At 48.5% G+C, this 17,200-nt stretch overlaps 2 protein-coding genes across 3 annotated transcripts in view; one reads left to right on the top strand and one right to left on the bottom strand.

Moving 5' to 3' along the window:
* EMC4 (ER membrane protein complex subunit 4) overlaps positions 1-10,399 on the bottom strand; it is an 83,072-nt gene extending 72,673 nt beyond the window's left edge. Inside the window, exon 1 of one of the 2 annotated variants that reach the window (XM_069238297.1) lies at positions 10,257-10,399. The gene's annotated coding sequence lies outside the window, so the exon portion shown is untranslated. Of the gene's footprint in view, positions 1-5,130; positions 5,270-10,256 lie in introns of those variants that run through there. The other variant, XM_069238299.1, reaches the window with a different exon arrangement.
* Positions 10,400-10,825: 426 nt separating this feature from the next.
* SDR39U1 (short chain dehydrogenase/reductase family 39U member 1) overlaps positions 10,826-17,200 on the top strand; it is a 151,878-nt gene continuing 145,503 nt past the window's right edge. The window contains exon 1 of the mRNA XM_069238296.1: positions 10,826-10,990. Within this exon, the coding sequence (XP_069094397.1) occupies positions 10,975-10,990 (16 nt within the window). The 5' untranslated portion in view covers positions 10,826-10,974. The remainder of the gene's footprint in view (positions 10,991-17,200) is intronic.

The following is a 17,200-nucleotide window of genomic DNA, read 5'->3' as shown; positions in this document are numbered from 1 at the left end:
CCTCTCGCAAAACTGCACAATTCTTACAGCTGAAAGACAACATAAGAGAGAACTTAGCAGTAATCATTAAAAACCCAAATGAATGCAAGACTGCAACAAGAAACCATACGATATCTTTGAATGCCTTAAGCTATCCTTTAATCTCTCACATCACCAATGCTACATACTGAATTTACCATCTATTCAGGAGCAATACTAAATACATTGGCCAAGTATTCGAAAATATAACTGAAAGTTGCATACTCTTAAAAAAAATAACATCTTTCTTGGCAACTTGAACGCCGAATGGGGAAATATTTTTAAATAAAAACATTACAGATGTACAAAACACGATCAAGCTACACGACGCTCAGCAAAGGGTATTCCTGCTCCCACCCACTAAAAAGGCTTGACCTCATATTTGATGAGATTAATTGAGCGTGGTTTCTACCTCCAATCCCTATTGACTAGTCTGACCATCTTACTGACCATTTTACATTCTCAGTCCTACCTGCACTCCTTCAAATCGCCCATCTACAAACAAATTACCCGCCTGCTGAAAAGAACATAGTCAGAACGCCTTCTAGAGCACTTAGTTTCAAAATTCAGCAAAATCACACCTGCCAAGTAAGTCGAAACACTGTTTTTGAATAGGACAGCATCAATATAACTATAGCAGACCTATTAGCTCAATTTAAATTCAAACATGCCACATGAAACCCAGACTTGGTTCTTGGAATCAATCGTCCAGGTAAGGAGCATCCTTAGGAACAGTGAGAATGAATGGGAAAAAATAAACTGCCACAACTACTATTCAAGCTAAGAGATCTCAAAAAACAAAAGAGTCCACATCTCATCAGCAGAGTTGACCATTGGGTTCGGGAGTGTCTTTTCTTATAGAAAAACAATAGAGGGAGACCTGTCGCGAGAGGATGTTCATCACGTAGAGGAGTGCAGTCCAACAGTACTAGCAGATAGTCTAGATCCTACTAGCAGTATCAGAATGAGTTTTTTTCGAATGATGATTTTCAGGACACAGAAAATTATTTTGACAACAGACAAATTAAGACAGTCCCCTTGCCGGACTATGACTTTGTATAATAGGGAAGCCTGAGAGGAAATGGGGAAAATAGGGGCCATCTCACTGGATTCGAAGGGCCCCTATGTTAAGGGAACATTGAAAGGAGAAAGGGTAAAGTTTTTACGCACACACTGGGTTCCAGGGTTCCCCTATTAGTGGAATGTAGGCAGTGTCTAGAAGCCAGGCTCTCTAGAGGTAGCTGTGGATGAGCAGCCAAGGCTTATTTAGGAGACATGCAAAGCTCAAGCAAAACCACTGTAATTACACATTACTTACACACATGAAAGAAAACACTCAGTGTTACAAAAATAAAGGTACTTTATTTTAGTGACACAATTACCAAAAGTAATAGATAGGCAGTTATCCCAACATGAGGTAAGTAATAGGCATAAATAGCAATAGAAAACAAAACAGTGCAATAGCAATAGACAATAGTGACCCTATGGGGAGCCCAAACCATATACTAAAAATGGAATGCAAATTCAGGACTCCCACCTAGGTAAGTGGAATCTGTAGCGGGGAGCTGGAGTAACTAGGAAACTCCAAAGGTAAGTACCACTGTGCCCGCCTGCGACCAGAAAGAAAGGAGTAAGTTACTGGATTTTCGCCAAACTAGATTTTTTTAAGAGGCCATGTGCCTAATTTTTGAGTAGCCCAACCCCTCTGGACAGTCTTCGGCCCCAGGGAGGTTCAGAGGAGGGCCCCATTTGGAACCCCAAATCCGACGCAGAGCAGATTCCAGGACTGACAGGACGCCTTGTGTCCTTGATTGGTGTCTCAGCCTTATTCGGAAGGGGTAGGCCCAGGGAAGAATGGAAGGTGTCACTGGACCCTTCAGAATACCAGTGAGAAGCACAGGACATTGACTGGTGTGAGGAATTGGGTCATGCCAGCAGACGGAACAAGAATCCAGATACCAGCTTGCTCTCTTCCTACCATGGCTACGGAAGAGGAAGCTACCTACGAAGAGGGTGGCTGAGGTTCTGGACCTTGAGATGCCCTCAGTGGCCCTCACGGATATTCTTCTAGGGACCTGGTCCAAACCTAGCACTGGGACTCCTATGAACAGGACGATTGCCCATTGCCACCGCTCCGCTACAGGGGACCCAAACGCCCTCACCCAACACCTACTCTGGAGAGTTTGATGGTCCGAGTTTCTACTTCCCTTAGCGCGTTCCCTGCCCCACCCTCTAGAATCCAAGAGCATAGATAGCTTAGGTAAGAAAATGTTTTCTTCAGCCAGCCTTGCATTGCGGTCAGTGAACACTGTATGCCTATTGGGCCACTAGTCCCACACACTGTGGGAAATGGTTACGAAAGTGCTGCCACTGGTTCTGGAGGCGGCCTGGGCCATTCTCTCCCAAGCAGTCAAAGAAAGGAGAGACACAGCAAAGTTCACTATACGCTGTTGCTTGGACACAACAGACTTATAGGGCAGAGCGGTTTCAAGGACAGTGGCACTCCATGTCTGGCTGAGAACATCTGGCTTTTCAGGGGATGTCTAGGCTTCCCTCATGGACATGCCCTTGGATGGCACCCGCCTCTTCAGAGTCAAGGCAGACACAGCGCTGGATTGCTTTAAGGACTCACAGGCTATGGCCAAGTCCTTGTGCCACTCAGCTGCCCTGTGTCATCCCAAGTCTGCCTTTCGCTCCTTTTGTGGCCATGGAAGAGGAGTTCAACTGCCCCAACCCTATCCCAGGCACCGGCCAGAGCATGTTTCCTAGCCTTTGCAAGGACAAGGGTGCTTTTCCTACTGGCCCGATGGATCAGGTAGCCAGCGGTCTGCTCCAACCACCCAACCCCTGGCAGCTGCAGTCTCCAAACCCTCCTAATTTTCCCCTTTTAAATCATGGGCATCCAGTTGGGTGAAGAATCCGCCATCATATCCACCACTGGCAGGACAGAACATTGGACAGGTGGGTTCCACAGATCGTTCGGAGGGGCTACTCCCTCCCCTTCTAATCCACCCCTTCCTCAATGCCTCCGTCTTATGACTGACTGTTGGAGGATCATTTGTCCTTACTCCACGAAGACGTCATGGCTCTCTTGGCCAAGGGAGCCATAGAGAAGGTTCTTGTGCCAGAATTAGGCTGTGGTTGCTATTTCCGCTACTTTCTGTTCCCCATAAAGGAAAAAGGTCCTCGTCCTATCCAAGATCTACAAACCCTCAACTACTTTTAAAAAAAAAGGAGTTCAAGATGCTCACATCGGCCTATGTCTTGTTAGCCCTGGATCCAGGAGACTGGATGGTAGCAGTGGACTAGCATGACGCCTACTTTCACATTCCTGTCCTGCCTGCCCATCTGTGCTATCTGCAGTTTACGGTAGGCCATGAACACTTTCAGTACGCCGTGCTCCCTTTTGGCCTTACCAGCGCCCCTCCAGTGTTCAACAAGCTGAAGATGGTGGTCGCAGCTCATCTTCGGAGATTAGGGGTGTCAGTTTTCCCTTATCTCGACAACTGGCTATTTAAGGCTGGCTCACCACATGCTGTTCTCTCTCATTTCCACACTATGGCAAAGCTTCTGCATTCGCTTTGGTTCACTATCAACATGCTGAAGTCACACTTGACTCCCTTTCAGACGCTTCCTTTTATCGAAGCTGTTCTGGACACAGTGCAGGCTTATCCTCCTGAGCACAGAGTCCAGGGTATTCAGGCTTTTATGCCGATGTTTCAGCCTCTAACCTGGATTTCGGTGAGAATAACTCTAAGGATGCTGGGCCTCATGGCCTCCTGCTGGTGATATGCCAGATGGCATATGCAGGCTCTGCAGTGGGACCTGAAGTTCCGGTGGGTGCAGCATCAGGAGAATCTCTCAAACATGGTCCAGATCTTGAAGGCAACTGTAAAGGACCTGCAGTGGTGGCTAACGAACAATGACTGGGTCAGAGGCAGAACCCTCTCCATTCCCCACCCAGATCTCACAGTAGTAACAGATGCTTCACTCCTGGGATGGGGCAGTCATCTGGGAGCGGTGGAGATCTTAGGACTCTGGTCTCCGGCAGAATCCAGACTCCACATCAACATGTTGGAGCTTTGTGCGATCTGACTGCCATTGAGGGCTTTCTTTTCCTCCCATCAAAGGAAAACTAGAGCAGGTGTTCACGACAACACCACTGCCATGTGGTACTGCAAAAAACAGGGCGAGATGGGGTTGCGGGTCCTCTGTCAAGAGGCCCTGCATCTCTGGACTTGGCTGAAACAGCAGGTCATATCCCTGGTGGCTCAAAGCAGGTTTCCTGAATATCAGAGCAGACAAACTCAGCTGTCGATGCCTCGCAGATCACAAGTGGCATCTCCATCAGGGAGTGGCACAAGGTCTCTTTCAGCAGTGGGGGAAGCCTTGGTTAGATCTGTTCACCTCCACAGAGAATGTTCAATGTCAGCTGTTTTGCACGCTGGATTTTCCAAGGCGGCTCTCACATAGAGACGCTTTTCGGCACGAATGGAGCTCAAGCCTCCTGTATGCTTTTCTGTACATACCACTCATGCCCAGAGTTCTCCAGAAGATCAGGATCCACTGGGCCAAGTCATTCTTGTGGCTCTGGAACAGGCATGGAGAGTCTGGTATCCCGAGCTTCTGGATATGAGTGTCGATTCTTCGATCAGGCTACCCCTTCAGGAGGATCTTCTGTCACCACAGCATGGGAGGGTCCTCCACCCGAACCTGTCAACTTTTCACCTTCTTGTGTGGATATTGAGCAGCAGCAGTTGATAGCTTTTGACCTTCCTCCTGAAGTTTGCAATGTTATTCTGGCAGCCAGGCATCTCTCCACCAAGACAGTATACGCCTGCTGTTGGAAGCAATTAGTATCATATTGTACAGAAAAGTCCATTGACCTACTTTCTGCCTCCCTTTCTGATATTTTGCTTTTTATTGTTACCCTTTTTCTGCTTTGGGCACTCTGAAGGGTTATCTTTCTGCTCTGTCTGCCTTCTTGCGGCTGCCTGACCAACCCTTATTTAAGTCCTCTTTTCTAAATAGATTTTTAAAGGGTCTTGTACATATTTTCCTCTTTCTCATTTGATTAATTATTCTTCAATGGGCCCTTAATTTGGCACTCACATTTTTGATGTGTGCTCCTTTCAAGCCTATTCACGATTGCCCCCTCCAGCTGCTGACGATTAAAACAGCATTCCTCACGGTAATTACATCTGTCCGGAGGAAAGGTGAGCTGCAGGCTCTATCTTCCAAGCCTCCATTCTTGTCAATTCAACCAGACAAACTGGTGCTTCTCACTAGGGACTCTTTCCTGCCAAAAGAGGTAACACCAATAACTCCTGCACCTGGCACACTGCAGAGTAAGCATCATCATGTAATTACTTAATTAACCCACACTGCATTGCATGCATATAAACAGATTCTGACAACGTCTTATGCAGTGGATAACAATTAGCCGCTTTATTTATATGGACAAGCGTGCGACTGCCCTTGATAGCATCTCTTGAGCATGAGACCAAATCACTGTCAATCAACATTTGAAATTATGCCAATAAAACATCATCTTATTTGTTTACACATTTACAGTCCAAAGTTTTCACAATTGCAGTGAGTGACTGGTGGGCCCTCAAGTCCTGGCCTCCATTTCTCACGGCTCCTTTTGTCCTTCAATTGTTTAGGCAGTCCCACCTTTCTTTTTAGGAGGGGCTTACTCCAATAGAATTTTGTTTTACCATGTTGATTAGGGGCTAGCTTCAAGTCCTTTGGATTAGGCTCAACTCGCTACCTGGCGTGTCCTATGCCCTGCCATCTGACTTGGCGGGTCTGGGCTGCGAGTGCCGTGTTCCGCTTACTCCCCATGTTTGGCCATCTTACACCCGGCCGTAAGGCATCCCCAAGTGTGTGGCTTTTATTAACACTCCCCCTTACTAGGTGTGTCTTTTGATCATTTATTTGGTAAAACCTTGCTTCTTTACACCCTTTGCCTCTGTCCGATACTGCAACTGGTTGAAAGTTTTTACTGTCGGGGTGGGTGGGTGGTGTTTATCTTCTCACGAGGTGCAAGCGCGTCGTCCTGGATTGAGAATAACACGGGGACCGCGCTCCTTAAATGCACCTATTTCTTGCACCCCTGGCCTGGCTTCGCCGTATTGATTGGGGGGTTTGAACGATGGCAAACCCCCCCCCATTGGTTGTTTGGTTGTGTCCTTCCCCACGAGGTGCAAGCGCGTCGTCCTGGATTGAGAATAACACGGGGACCGCGCTCCTTAAATGCACCTATTCCTTGCACCCCTGGCCTGGCTTCGCCGTATTGATTGGGGGGTTTGAACTATGGCAAACCCCCCCCCCTCTGGTTGTTTGGTTCTGTTCCTCCCCCCCCCGCTGGCACGTTGGGGTGGGGGCGCGCTGCCACCAAGTTGCAGCGCTTGTTGTTTCAAAACCGGTTTTACCGGTCCCTTCCGGGCCAAGGCGGCTGTTAAGGAGCCGGCCCTTTATGCCCCCTGCGGGGGCGGCATTTGCACTTCATGTGGGCCAGTCTGTCACTTTATCTACCTTCTCTGCTCTGGGTGGACAACAAACTCTTTGTGGTGTATGTTGGTGCAAAGAAAGGTCAGGGGATGCAGCAACGAACCATCTCTTGATGAGTTGTTCTCTGCATCAAGATCTGCTACGCACTGGCAAAGAACCAGCTTCCTGAGGGCATACGGGCTGATTCCATCAGAGTTAAAGCTGCGACTACTGCACTAGCATGTGTAGTCCTAGCCCTGGGCATCTGCTAGGAATCAACATAGGCTTCCTGCACACGTTTACCAAACATTACTGCCTGGACAGTCAGGCCCATAGGGATGGGCATTTCGCTTGTTTTGGTCCTGCAGGACTTCCTAGTTTAAATTTGTCCGCAGCAGTCCCACCTCAGGGTATCTATTCAAATGTAAGGAATCTGCGGCTACTATCAGGTGAACAAGTTACTTACTTTCAGTAATGCCTTATCTGGTACAGACAATATCCAGCCGCAAATTCCTTACCGACTCACCCATCCTCCTCGCTCTGCGAGCAGATTTCTAGGGTCAGTGATGAACCCTTTCTGAGCCACAGTTTGTACACACCAGTGTCAGTGCACTTCATGGCTCCATGCTCCTGGTTTGGAAAGTTGTGAAAAGTAACTAATGTCAGCACACCGAGGTGCTGCCTATCGAGGTGAAGTGGATGTCACTTCCAGCCCAGCTGCCACATGGAGCTGACCGACACCCCTTACTGACATGCAGGGCTCCTGCTCATGAAAAATCTTCTGGGTACAGTCTGATGCCTCGAAAATTCAAAGGCAAGGAATCTGACGCCCGATATTGTCTCTACCAGATAAGGCATTACCAAAGGTCAATAACTTGTTCAATAGGGAAATAAAATTGTATATGTAGCTCCATGCTGTTAAAGGTCTGTACACATTTTTATAATGGAATCACTCTCAGTAGTGCAGTCCGAGCTTACATTTCCTTAGAGAGCTCATCCAAACAATAAAAGCTTTGCAATAATGAACCATAAATACAAGCTTGAACAGCACTGACATATAAATACAAATATTACCTTAACAACAGGCAATGCCCTTCCCTGTTTCCTAATGTGGGACTGTAAACTGGCAGCAAAAAGGCTTTGGCTTCAGGGGGTTGGGAATACTTGTCTTAATGACAAAATAAACATGAAAACTTGTTGTCCTTGACTCCAAACAATATGTCCTGGGCGTCGGGCTTTTTGGAATTACACAACCCTGAAATAGTCCTTGTGCGCTACCCCAAGATATAACTTTATGCAAAACCCTCCCCCTACCAAAGAGTTGTGAGACTTTCTTTATTGCAACTAGATCCCACAAAACTGAGCCAAACACCCAGGAACCGGAAAGAAAGAATCAAAAGTGGGGAAGGATGTAGTGAGCCACCTGGCAATTATGACAGGGATGCCCTGTTATTACACACATCCTGAGGATGGGAACGGACAGGGGTTTAAGTAAAGGGACTTCAGAATGGTTGGGCCAGAGTCCACTCTGAGAAGCTGTGTTTCAGGTGTGTTATTGTGTGCTGCACATAAGCCAGATAGATCATGCCCAGACTCCCACCCACCCCCCCAACTTTTCTCAAGTTGCGATTTTACCATGAAATGTGACAAGACATGTGATGGATGCTATTTTTAACTGATCTGCTGCAATACAACTTTATTTTGTTTGTTTTTTCACTTCTCTGAACCATGCTCCATTGGGGTCAGCCATATAGTTTGACTTTGACCCAGTCCAGCGCAACCAGATGTGCATGGTTTGTGCTTTGATCTTTTAGGCACTAATTTTTACTAAAAACTTAAACAAATCATATCTCTGGTTCTACTAACTGTTTTTTTGTTGATCTGGTGTCAAATAATGTACTTAAATGTACGCAAGTTTTATAAATTGGTTTGGGATTTTTCTTCTATTGTGTTTTCATGTTATTACTGTTTGAAGCGCTGCGTATTTACTTTACACATTGCCTCGAAGTATGCCTGACTGCTGCGAGCCAAGCTATCAGAGGGTTAAGCATAGGTTAATGTGGGTTTATTTGTGACTTCACAGTGACAGAAATTGTGATTGCGGAGTAGTAGTATTTCACTCTCCTCAACCAATAACCCAATTTCCTACAGGGTCAAAACATTTTCTGGTTCAAGAAGATACTGGCACGCACTTATCATCTTGTGTGCAGTGACCAAAAGTCCTTCTGAAGATAGATCGGAAGGAGAGGACAAGGGAGAGGGGCTCATCCTGTCATCTCCCACGCTAATATTGACTTACCCTGGGCCTCCAACCCATTAAACAACAAGAGAACACCATAGAGCGCAGTTTGAAAATTAAACACCCGCAAGAGAGCCACAAAATAGTTATTGTGCCCTACCCAAGATATAACTTAATGGAAAAGCCTCCCCCTAGCAAAAGGTTGTGAGACTTTCTTTGCTGCAACTGGATCCCACAAAACTGAGCCGAACACCACAGAACTGGAAAGAAAGTATCAAAAGTGGTGAAGGAAGTAGTGAGCCACCTGGCAATTACGACAGGGAGGCCCTGTCATCACATACATCTTGAGGCCGGTAGCGGCCAAGGTTTTAAACGAACGTCAGAATGGTTGGGCTACGTCCACACTGAGAAGCTGTGTGCAAGGTGTGTTATTGCATGCTGCACATAAGCCTCATAGGTCTTGACCAGGTAGACCTCCCTCCCCCACAACTTTTCGCAAATTGCGCCTTTACCATGAAATTCAACAAGACACGTGATGGCTGCTATTTTTAACTCATATGCTTTTGTTTGTTTTTTTCACTCCTCTAGCTGACCTCCTGGCTTAAGATGGGTTAGTCATTGTCAAAGAGCCTGGCCGATAGCAGCAGAGCGGCAACGTCACCCCACTCCACCTTACTGCTGCAGTAATTATTTGGAAGTGAGCGCAAGGATTCCAGTGTGTCTGTTAGAGATACAGCTAGGAATCAAAGCCTCTCGTATCTGTGGATATCTCGGTGGTCAGGGTAGATTTTTTTATGTATATATATTCATTGAAAAAACAAAATTTAAAGTAATGTTATACTTAGGTGAGAATATCAGTGACAATGCCATGCTTTAAACGTGCAAATCAATGAAATTCACCAGTTAGAGTTAACCCTGGAAGCTATAGCTCAGGGTTACATAGTATTCTTAACAATAATTTAATTGCAAATGTTGCAGTGATATTTACAATGACGTCACAGAAGATATCATGAGTGATGTAATATATGGGGTAATTAGAAGTTCATGGCCAGGGTGCAAATTATAGTTACCTTAGGGCACGAGTTATAGTTACCAGAGATAACTATATCTGGTAAATCTCTGTAGTTTTAAACACTTAAAACATTACATGGTCAATTATATTCTAACCTATAACATTACTACAACTTTTGTTTTTTTCAGTGAATTCGTAGAGAGGCCAACAACAGTGTGCAGCTTGGGGTTGGCCGCAGGGCTTGTGTCCAACCTCCCGCAGGCAGCCAACCCCATGTTGTGCAAGGTCGCTGAGGGGATAGATGTATATGCAAATATATGGAAAGCACATTCCCACAGGTCTAACGATAGCTTGGCATGTTTACTTTCTAGTAATGTGACCCATACTGAAAATTCTAAACAAAACTAATGAACAACAAAGTGGCGAAAGATTGTGCTGCACAATCCAACGTCTCAAACTCAGTCCTCCATCAGATGCTCGTCCTACTCTCACCTGCACTTTCTATGCGTCGGTGGAGCTCGGGTCCAGACAGAGCTATGGCGCGTACTCGATGACGTCACCGCGACCAGAGGTGCGGCGTCCTTCAGCCGCTGCCATCTTGTAGGGGCGTGTTTCCCTTTCCCACCGCGGATGAGTCAGGAATTAAGCCCCTCGGGCGCACAACTCAAACAGTTTCAGGGCTCAGTGATACCAGTTCTGATTGCTTCTTGGCACATCTAGACTGATCGTAGAATTGAACTTCTAGCACAGAAACCTGCTTTCAGCTCTGCATTTGCTGTGCTCATGCTTAATAAAACACCCAGTTTCAAAACAACACCGCTTGTAGGTGCAGAACCTGCGTCCCGCAAGCAACTGCGCAGCCCTTTATATCTTTGCCCCGTGTCGGCTTAAAATCCGTACCTTTTCGAGGTTTTTTTTAAAACTTCAATATGGTGTAATACCTAATATGTCAATGTACAGTAGTTTGTGCCAGTATGTATTTGCGTATGCGTTCGCCCGTCATTTCATATACGTGGCATTAGTGAGCTGCGTGCATTGCATTTTTATTACAAAAGACCACCTATTAGTGCGGGGCAGCCAGCGGCAGCGTGTGCACTGCGCACGCACTCTCGAGTCGGCTACGTAATAACTAGCCGCTGCACTCTACCGCCTACGGTTGAGCCCGAAATGTTGACTGGCTGTCTACGCGCATGCGCCTTGTGGTCACAACATGCGAGTGCTCGTAGGTAAGGTGGGGGCTTGGGTTTTATAGTGTTGCAAGCGTGACTTGTCATACTCTTAGGCCAACTTCATAACCGGACATGTGAGGGTGACGCTCCATCATCTGGCGATTTCGGAGTAGTATTTGTTTTAAGTACCTGTAAACGTCAGAGTAGGCCACTAATAAGGAGGTATTGCCCCGTTGAAAAAAAGTTAAACCTTGCACAGTGTCTTGGTTTAGTTTCTAGATACTAAATCGATCACTTGCTTTTTACAATAGTGCTAGCTCAATGTGTCTGTTCAACGCTGTGTGATTGGTAGCTTTATATAAACTTCATATTAAGTATTGCAGTTTCCTGTTTCGTATCCACATAAACACCACACCGCTTGTTTAGGCGGCAGAGCCCGCTTTTTTCTAGCTAAAGTTTCCCCAATGAGCTTTCTCCCTCATTATATTGCCTCCATTCCATTGCATGTTAAAAAGTAGTTATGAGGATCTTCTTATACATGCCACATATTACAACAGGAAAGTCGGGGGCTTTGAAAAAAAAATCGGGGGTATGGGTTTTCCTATTGACGCCTATTGAAGCATAGACAGTTTCATGGGGGAAAGCTAAAATAAAGTTTTTTTGGCTTCAAAAGGCAGACATCATCCGTCTGAATGAAAAATTTGCTAGCATTCATGCCAAGAATTTTCTATTCTATTAAGGACACGGAGGCAAGGATCATGCTTCTCTCTCTTTACTACTAAAATTTTCAGCAGCCAATCAAAACACAAAAAAACATAAACTACATTTCCCAATAGTCATTGCACAAAATGTCCACCAATCAACAGCTCCTTTGACCATATTAGAGTCCATAACCTTTCTGGAACCTCCTCTTTCTTTGCTTCATGAACTGTGTACTAAGAATTCTATGTCAGGACCGGAGGCTTCGGATTATGCTTCTCTTCCTTTGCTGATCAAATACAGCATCTAAAGAGTTAACAACAGTAAAACTACAACTCCCATAAACATTTGTAGTCCAGGCTGCCCAATCCCAGGCTAGCCCTTACTATAAGAGTCCCCATAGCAACCGATCCTCCTCTTTCTTTGCTGCTGTGCAGCCGAAGTTGAGTCCCTTTTCACTTCTATATTGCATTAATTTGTAAATTGTGATTGTTTTGGTGTTTTTCTTAATTTCGAGACCCGTGGAGTGGGAGCGGGGCTGAGCGGCGCTTGCTTAATCGAGGGACGCGACATTCAGTCCTCCCGATTCATTTCACTCTTACGCGCGTCGGGAGTAATATCCTTTTATCCAGATCGCGCGCTGTTTAATGCTGTGTTCTTTCCGTCCACGGTGAAGTTCTTTGATTTCTACGCCCGCGGCGCAGCTTAGAGAGTGATTTACTCGGTCTCAGGGAGAGACCGAGCAAGCGCTGCTTCAGAGAGCAGTCCGCTCTCTATTTCTAGCCTTTTTCGGTCCTGCAGGACGAATAAACGCCTCTTCTGCCCCTCAGAACGCCCGACGGGGTGAATAAACGATCAGGCCTCGCCTAGGAGGCTGCTGCAGGTGCACCTTCCATGTGATTTGGCTCATCAGTGTAATTTTGTATATCTGTACATTTTACAATTTATACTCTTTACTTAAAGAGCTTACTTACCTGCTGGGTCTACCTCCCCCCTTGAACTCCCATCTGTATCCTGCCATGGCTTATTTTGCTGGGGAGGATGAGTACTACCAGGAGGAAGTGGAAGGTCCCTTCCCTGAACAGATGGAGGAGAGATTAGTGCAAGCCCTTGGCCACCATGTTCAAGACTCTGTCAATCAAGCTTTGATAAAAGCGCTAAAACCATTTACTAGACTCTTGGTCAGATATGGACAGAGAGAATTAATGGGACCCCCTCCCACCGGATCGCGAAGTAATGAATCTCACTCCAGAGACCCTAGTCTCTCCTGAGGATAGAGGACCCACCCTCAGGAGAGATCCTTTCCCAAATGGCTTCGGCAGTGCTCAATGATTACGAATACAGCTCAGATCTCCAGCCCCCTTCTGAAAACTTTCCTCCTCCTTCAGGGGCGCATAAAGATCTTTCTCAGTCTTCCGACTCACATTCTGATTCAGATATTTCAGAGCCCAAGCTTTCGGGCAAGCGCAAGCGAAAATCTAAACACTATGCCTTTGAGGATGTAACCCTTCAAGGTAATCTACTTTTTGATCCTGAGAACATTATATACCCCAGGTCAACTGAATGGGTTCCTTGCACTGGCGTAGCCCATTATGTACAGGATAGACTTCGTAAGGGCTTTGATAAAGATGTACGTAGTACCCTTAGTTCTGAATGCCCCCGCCCCTCTCTTGTGGGCAAGGTGGCTGACACCCCGGAGCTTGACCCCAGTGTGGCGACTTTACTAAAGAAATTTACCAAAGATCCCAAAAAAGGACTGGATCGCGCCTGGAAGGGATGCCAGGACAAATTGCTGGACCTGTCCAGTCCCATTACAAAGATCCTTGATTTAGCTGTTCAGGCTAAAGAGAGCAATACGCTTTTAGACCCCCGAGCTGTATTAGAATGGGCCCAAAGAGCCATTTGTCTACTCGGAAACGCGAACTGCTCCATGTCCTCCGAGCGCAGAAAGTCTTTTCTTATGCGGATATACCCTAAATTGATGGAGCTTGCTCCCTCCGAACCGGGTCCCCTGGCTAATGGTCTCCTCTTCGGAGATAAATTTGTGAAGGAAGGATTTAGGCAAGTACGTCTCAACCTTTATGGCCCTCGACAAGGCCCAATCCTCCATGAAGCGGATGTTCACCGGTGGCCTTTTTACCAGGGCCGAACGCTATAGGGGTCAAGCGTCGGGCCGTGGTTTCCAACAGACCTCGCCCAACTACGCCCCTAGGAGTCAAGGATACTATCAATCATCAGGCTTCTACCCCTCCAGAGGCCGTCGAGGCCGTGGACGTGGCTTCAGAGGTCGGGGCTCAGACAGTGACCAAGACTCCTCCAATTCAGGTGAGAATTATTCATTTTTCGGAGGTGATTCTTGGGGGGAGATTGGAGAGACATGTTCAAGCATGGGATCACATTTCTCAAGACCCTTGACCTGTTTTAGGTCTAGAGCTCGCCCCCCACGTCCGCAGCACCACCTTGCTGTCTCGTGCCCCTGACCCCCGCCCAAGCTGCTGCTAGCGTGTTCGAGCCCCCAGAGCGTGTCTAGTGGGCTCTGCTAAGCTTCGCTGGACCCGTGTGCTCTCTGCCGCTTTTCGCCGTATATGTTTTTCTACTGCTCAGCGCCTTGCCTCCTTGCGCTCTTGCCCCCATCTGTGCCCTCTCTGATTGCTGTATTCCGATTGTTTTGTTGTGCCATTTATTGTATTTTGTGACTGTTTTGACTTGTGCCTGACTTTTGTGCCTTACTTTTGCCATTTTGCCTTGTTTTTCCTGGTTTCGCCGCATGTGCGCTCCCCCTTGCCGTTTTCTCACTGCCGCTGCCTCCCGGCGGCCCCGCCCCCCTTGCGCCCCCATTCGCCGCTCCCTCCCGCCTCCCAGCTGCTCCTCCCTCCCCATCCCTTCTTAATGGCTGGCGCTGCGCGTCGCGAGTGAGCGACCTCTGACCTGTTTTAGGTCTAGAGCTCGCCCCCCACGTCTGCAGTGCCACCTTGCTGTCTCGTGCCCCTGACCCCCGCCCACGCTGCTGCTAGCGTGTTCGAGCCCCCAGAGCGTGTCTAGTGGGCTCTGCTAAGCTTCGCTAGACCCGTGTGCTCTCTGCCGCTTTTCGCCGTATATGTAAGTGTTTTTCTACTGCTTAGCGCCTTGCCTCCTTGCGCTCTTGCCCCCATCTGTGCCCCCTCTGATTGATGTATTCCGATTGTTTAGTTGTGCAATTTATCATATTTTGTGACTGTTTTAATTTGTGCCTGACTTTTGTGCCTTACTTTTGCCATTTTGCCTTGTTTTTCCTGGTTTCGCCGCCTGTGCGCTCCCCCTTGCTGTTTTCTCACTGCCGCTGCCTCCTGGATGCCTCGCCCCCATTTGCCGCTCCCTCCCGCCTCCCAGCTGCTCCTCCCTCCCCCCCTCCCTTTTTAATGGCTGGCGCTGCGAGTGAGCGACCTCTGACCTGTTTTAGGTCTAGAGCTCGCCCCCCACGTCCGCAGCACCACCTTGCTGTCTCGTGCCCCTGACCCCCGCCCACACTGCTGCTAGCGTGTTCGAGCCCCCAGAGCGTGTCTAGTGGGCTCTGCTAAGCTACGCTAGACTCGTGTGCTCTCTGCCGCTTTTCGCCGTATATATATGTGTTTTTCTACTGCTCAGCGCCTTGCCTCCTTGCGCTCTTGCCCCCATCTGTGCCCCCTCTAATTGCTGTATTCCGATTGTTTTGTTGTGCCATTTATCGTATTTTGTGACTGTTTTGACTTGTGCCTGACTTTTGTGCCTTACTTTTGCCATTTTGCCTTGTTTTTCCTGGTTTCGCCGCCTGTGCGCTCCCCCTTGCCGTTTTCTCACTGCCGCTGCCTCCCGGCGGCCCGCCCCCCTCGCGCCCCCATTCGCCGCTCCCTCCCGCCTCCCAGCTGCTCCTCCCTCCCTTCTTAATGGCTGGTGTGCCAGAGGCAAGCCCGTCTGCACCCGTCCGTGCCTGGACTGCGCCCAGCTCCACCCCCCCTGGTCCTCACGCCCCCCGCACCACCAGCCTTCGCTACTCGGCGAGCGAACTCCTCGACCTTAACCCTGGCTCCTCCACAACCTGCTTCCAGGCCACCCCGAAGCACACCAAAGGACCCTTCTCCTGCCGCACCTGCAACTTCACCTGCAACAGAACAACAAAGCGTGCAACAATCAACACCAACCACCTGCACTGCATCCTCCTCAACACACGCTCCGCACGAAAGCACGCCATCGAGCTCTGGGACCTGCTCGACACCACCACCCCAGACGTAGCCTTCCTGACCGAAACCAGGTGGAACGACTCCTCAGCCCCAGACCTCGCCATCGCCATCCCTGACGGCTACAAGATCACCAGAAGAGATCGCACCAACGGAATCGGTGGAGAGATAGCCATCGTCCACAAAACCACCCTCAAGATACACACCCACACGGATGACACTCTCAAGACAGCCGAACACCTCCACTTCCAGATCCACACGGACCCCAACACTACCCTCAGAGGAACCCTCATATACCGACCTCCAGGACCAAGAGCCCCCTTCAGTGACACCATCGCCGACCTCGCAAGCGCCCTCGCTTCTACGGACTACATCCTCCTTGGAGACCTCAACTTCCACCTGGAGAACAACAACGACGCCAACACCGCATCTCTGACCACCAACCTCTCCAACCTCGGGCTCAGACAACTGGTCAACACACCCACCCACATCGCCGGTCACACCCTTGACCCACTCTTCACTGCAAGCAACCACATCTCATTCAGCCACACCTCCGAACTCCACTGGACCGACCACCACTGCGTCCATTTTGCTTTCAAGAAAAACACCGAACACCACCGCATCCCACTACCACCTCTCCGCCGCTGGGGAAAAGTCACCGAAGACCAACTAACCGGCACCCTCGCCAAGAACCCACCACCCGACCCCACGACCCGAATTCCGCCGCCATCAACCTCCAACAGTGGATCCTCAACTGCGCCAACATCCTAGCACCACTCAAGAAACCCTCCGCCAACCAAGAAAAGAAAAAAGCAGCCTGGTTCACAGATGAACTGATCACCTCCAAACGCAACTGCCAGAAACTCAAGAAAAAATTGATCCTCGAGCGCACACCCGACAGCCTAGCAACCCACAAGGAAGCCAACCGCAAACACCACCAACTGATCCGACTCGCCAAACGCTCCCACTTCACAGAACGCCTAAACAACAACGCACACAACAGCAAGGAACTCTTCTGCATTGTGAAGGAGCTCTCCAACCCCAACGCCAACGACGTCCCACCATCCCAGAAACTCTGCGACGCTCTCTCCACCTTTTTTTTACCAGAAAATCACTGCCATCCACGACAGCTTCAACACCACACCTCCGCCAGACCTCTCCCCCAACAACCCCTCCCACGCTGACCGCCTCACCACCTGGACCCACGTAGACGACGCCGAAACACTAAAGACCATGAACTCCATCCACTCAGGATCTCCCTCGGACCCCTGCCCACATCACGTCTTCAACAAAGCCGACGCCACCATCGCCCCCCAACTCCGCAAGATCATCAACCTTTCCTTCAACACTGCTACCTTCCCAGACAGCTGGAAGC

Source organism: Pleurodeles waltl, chromosome 6 (genome assembly GCF_031143425.1).
Source record: "Pleurodeles waltl isolate 20211129_DDA chromosome 6, aPleWal1.hap1.20221129, whole genome shotgun sequence".
Lineage (NCBI taxonomy): Eukaryota > Metazoa > Chordata > Amphibia > Caudata > Salamandridae > Pleurodeles > Pleurodeles waltl.
This window is presented reverse-complemented; position numbering and strand designations above follow the sequence as displayed.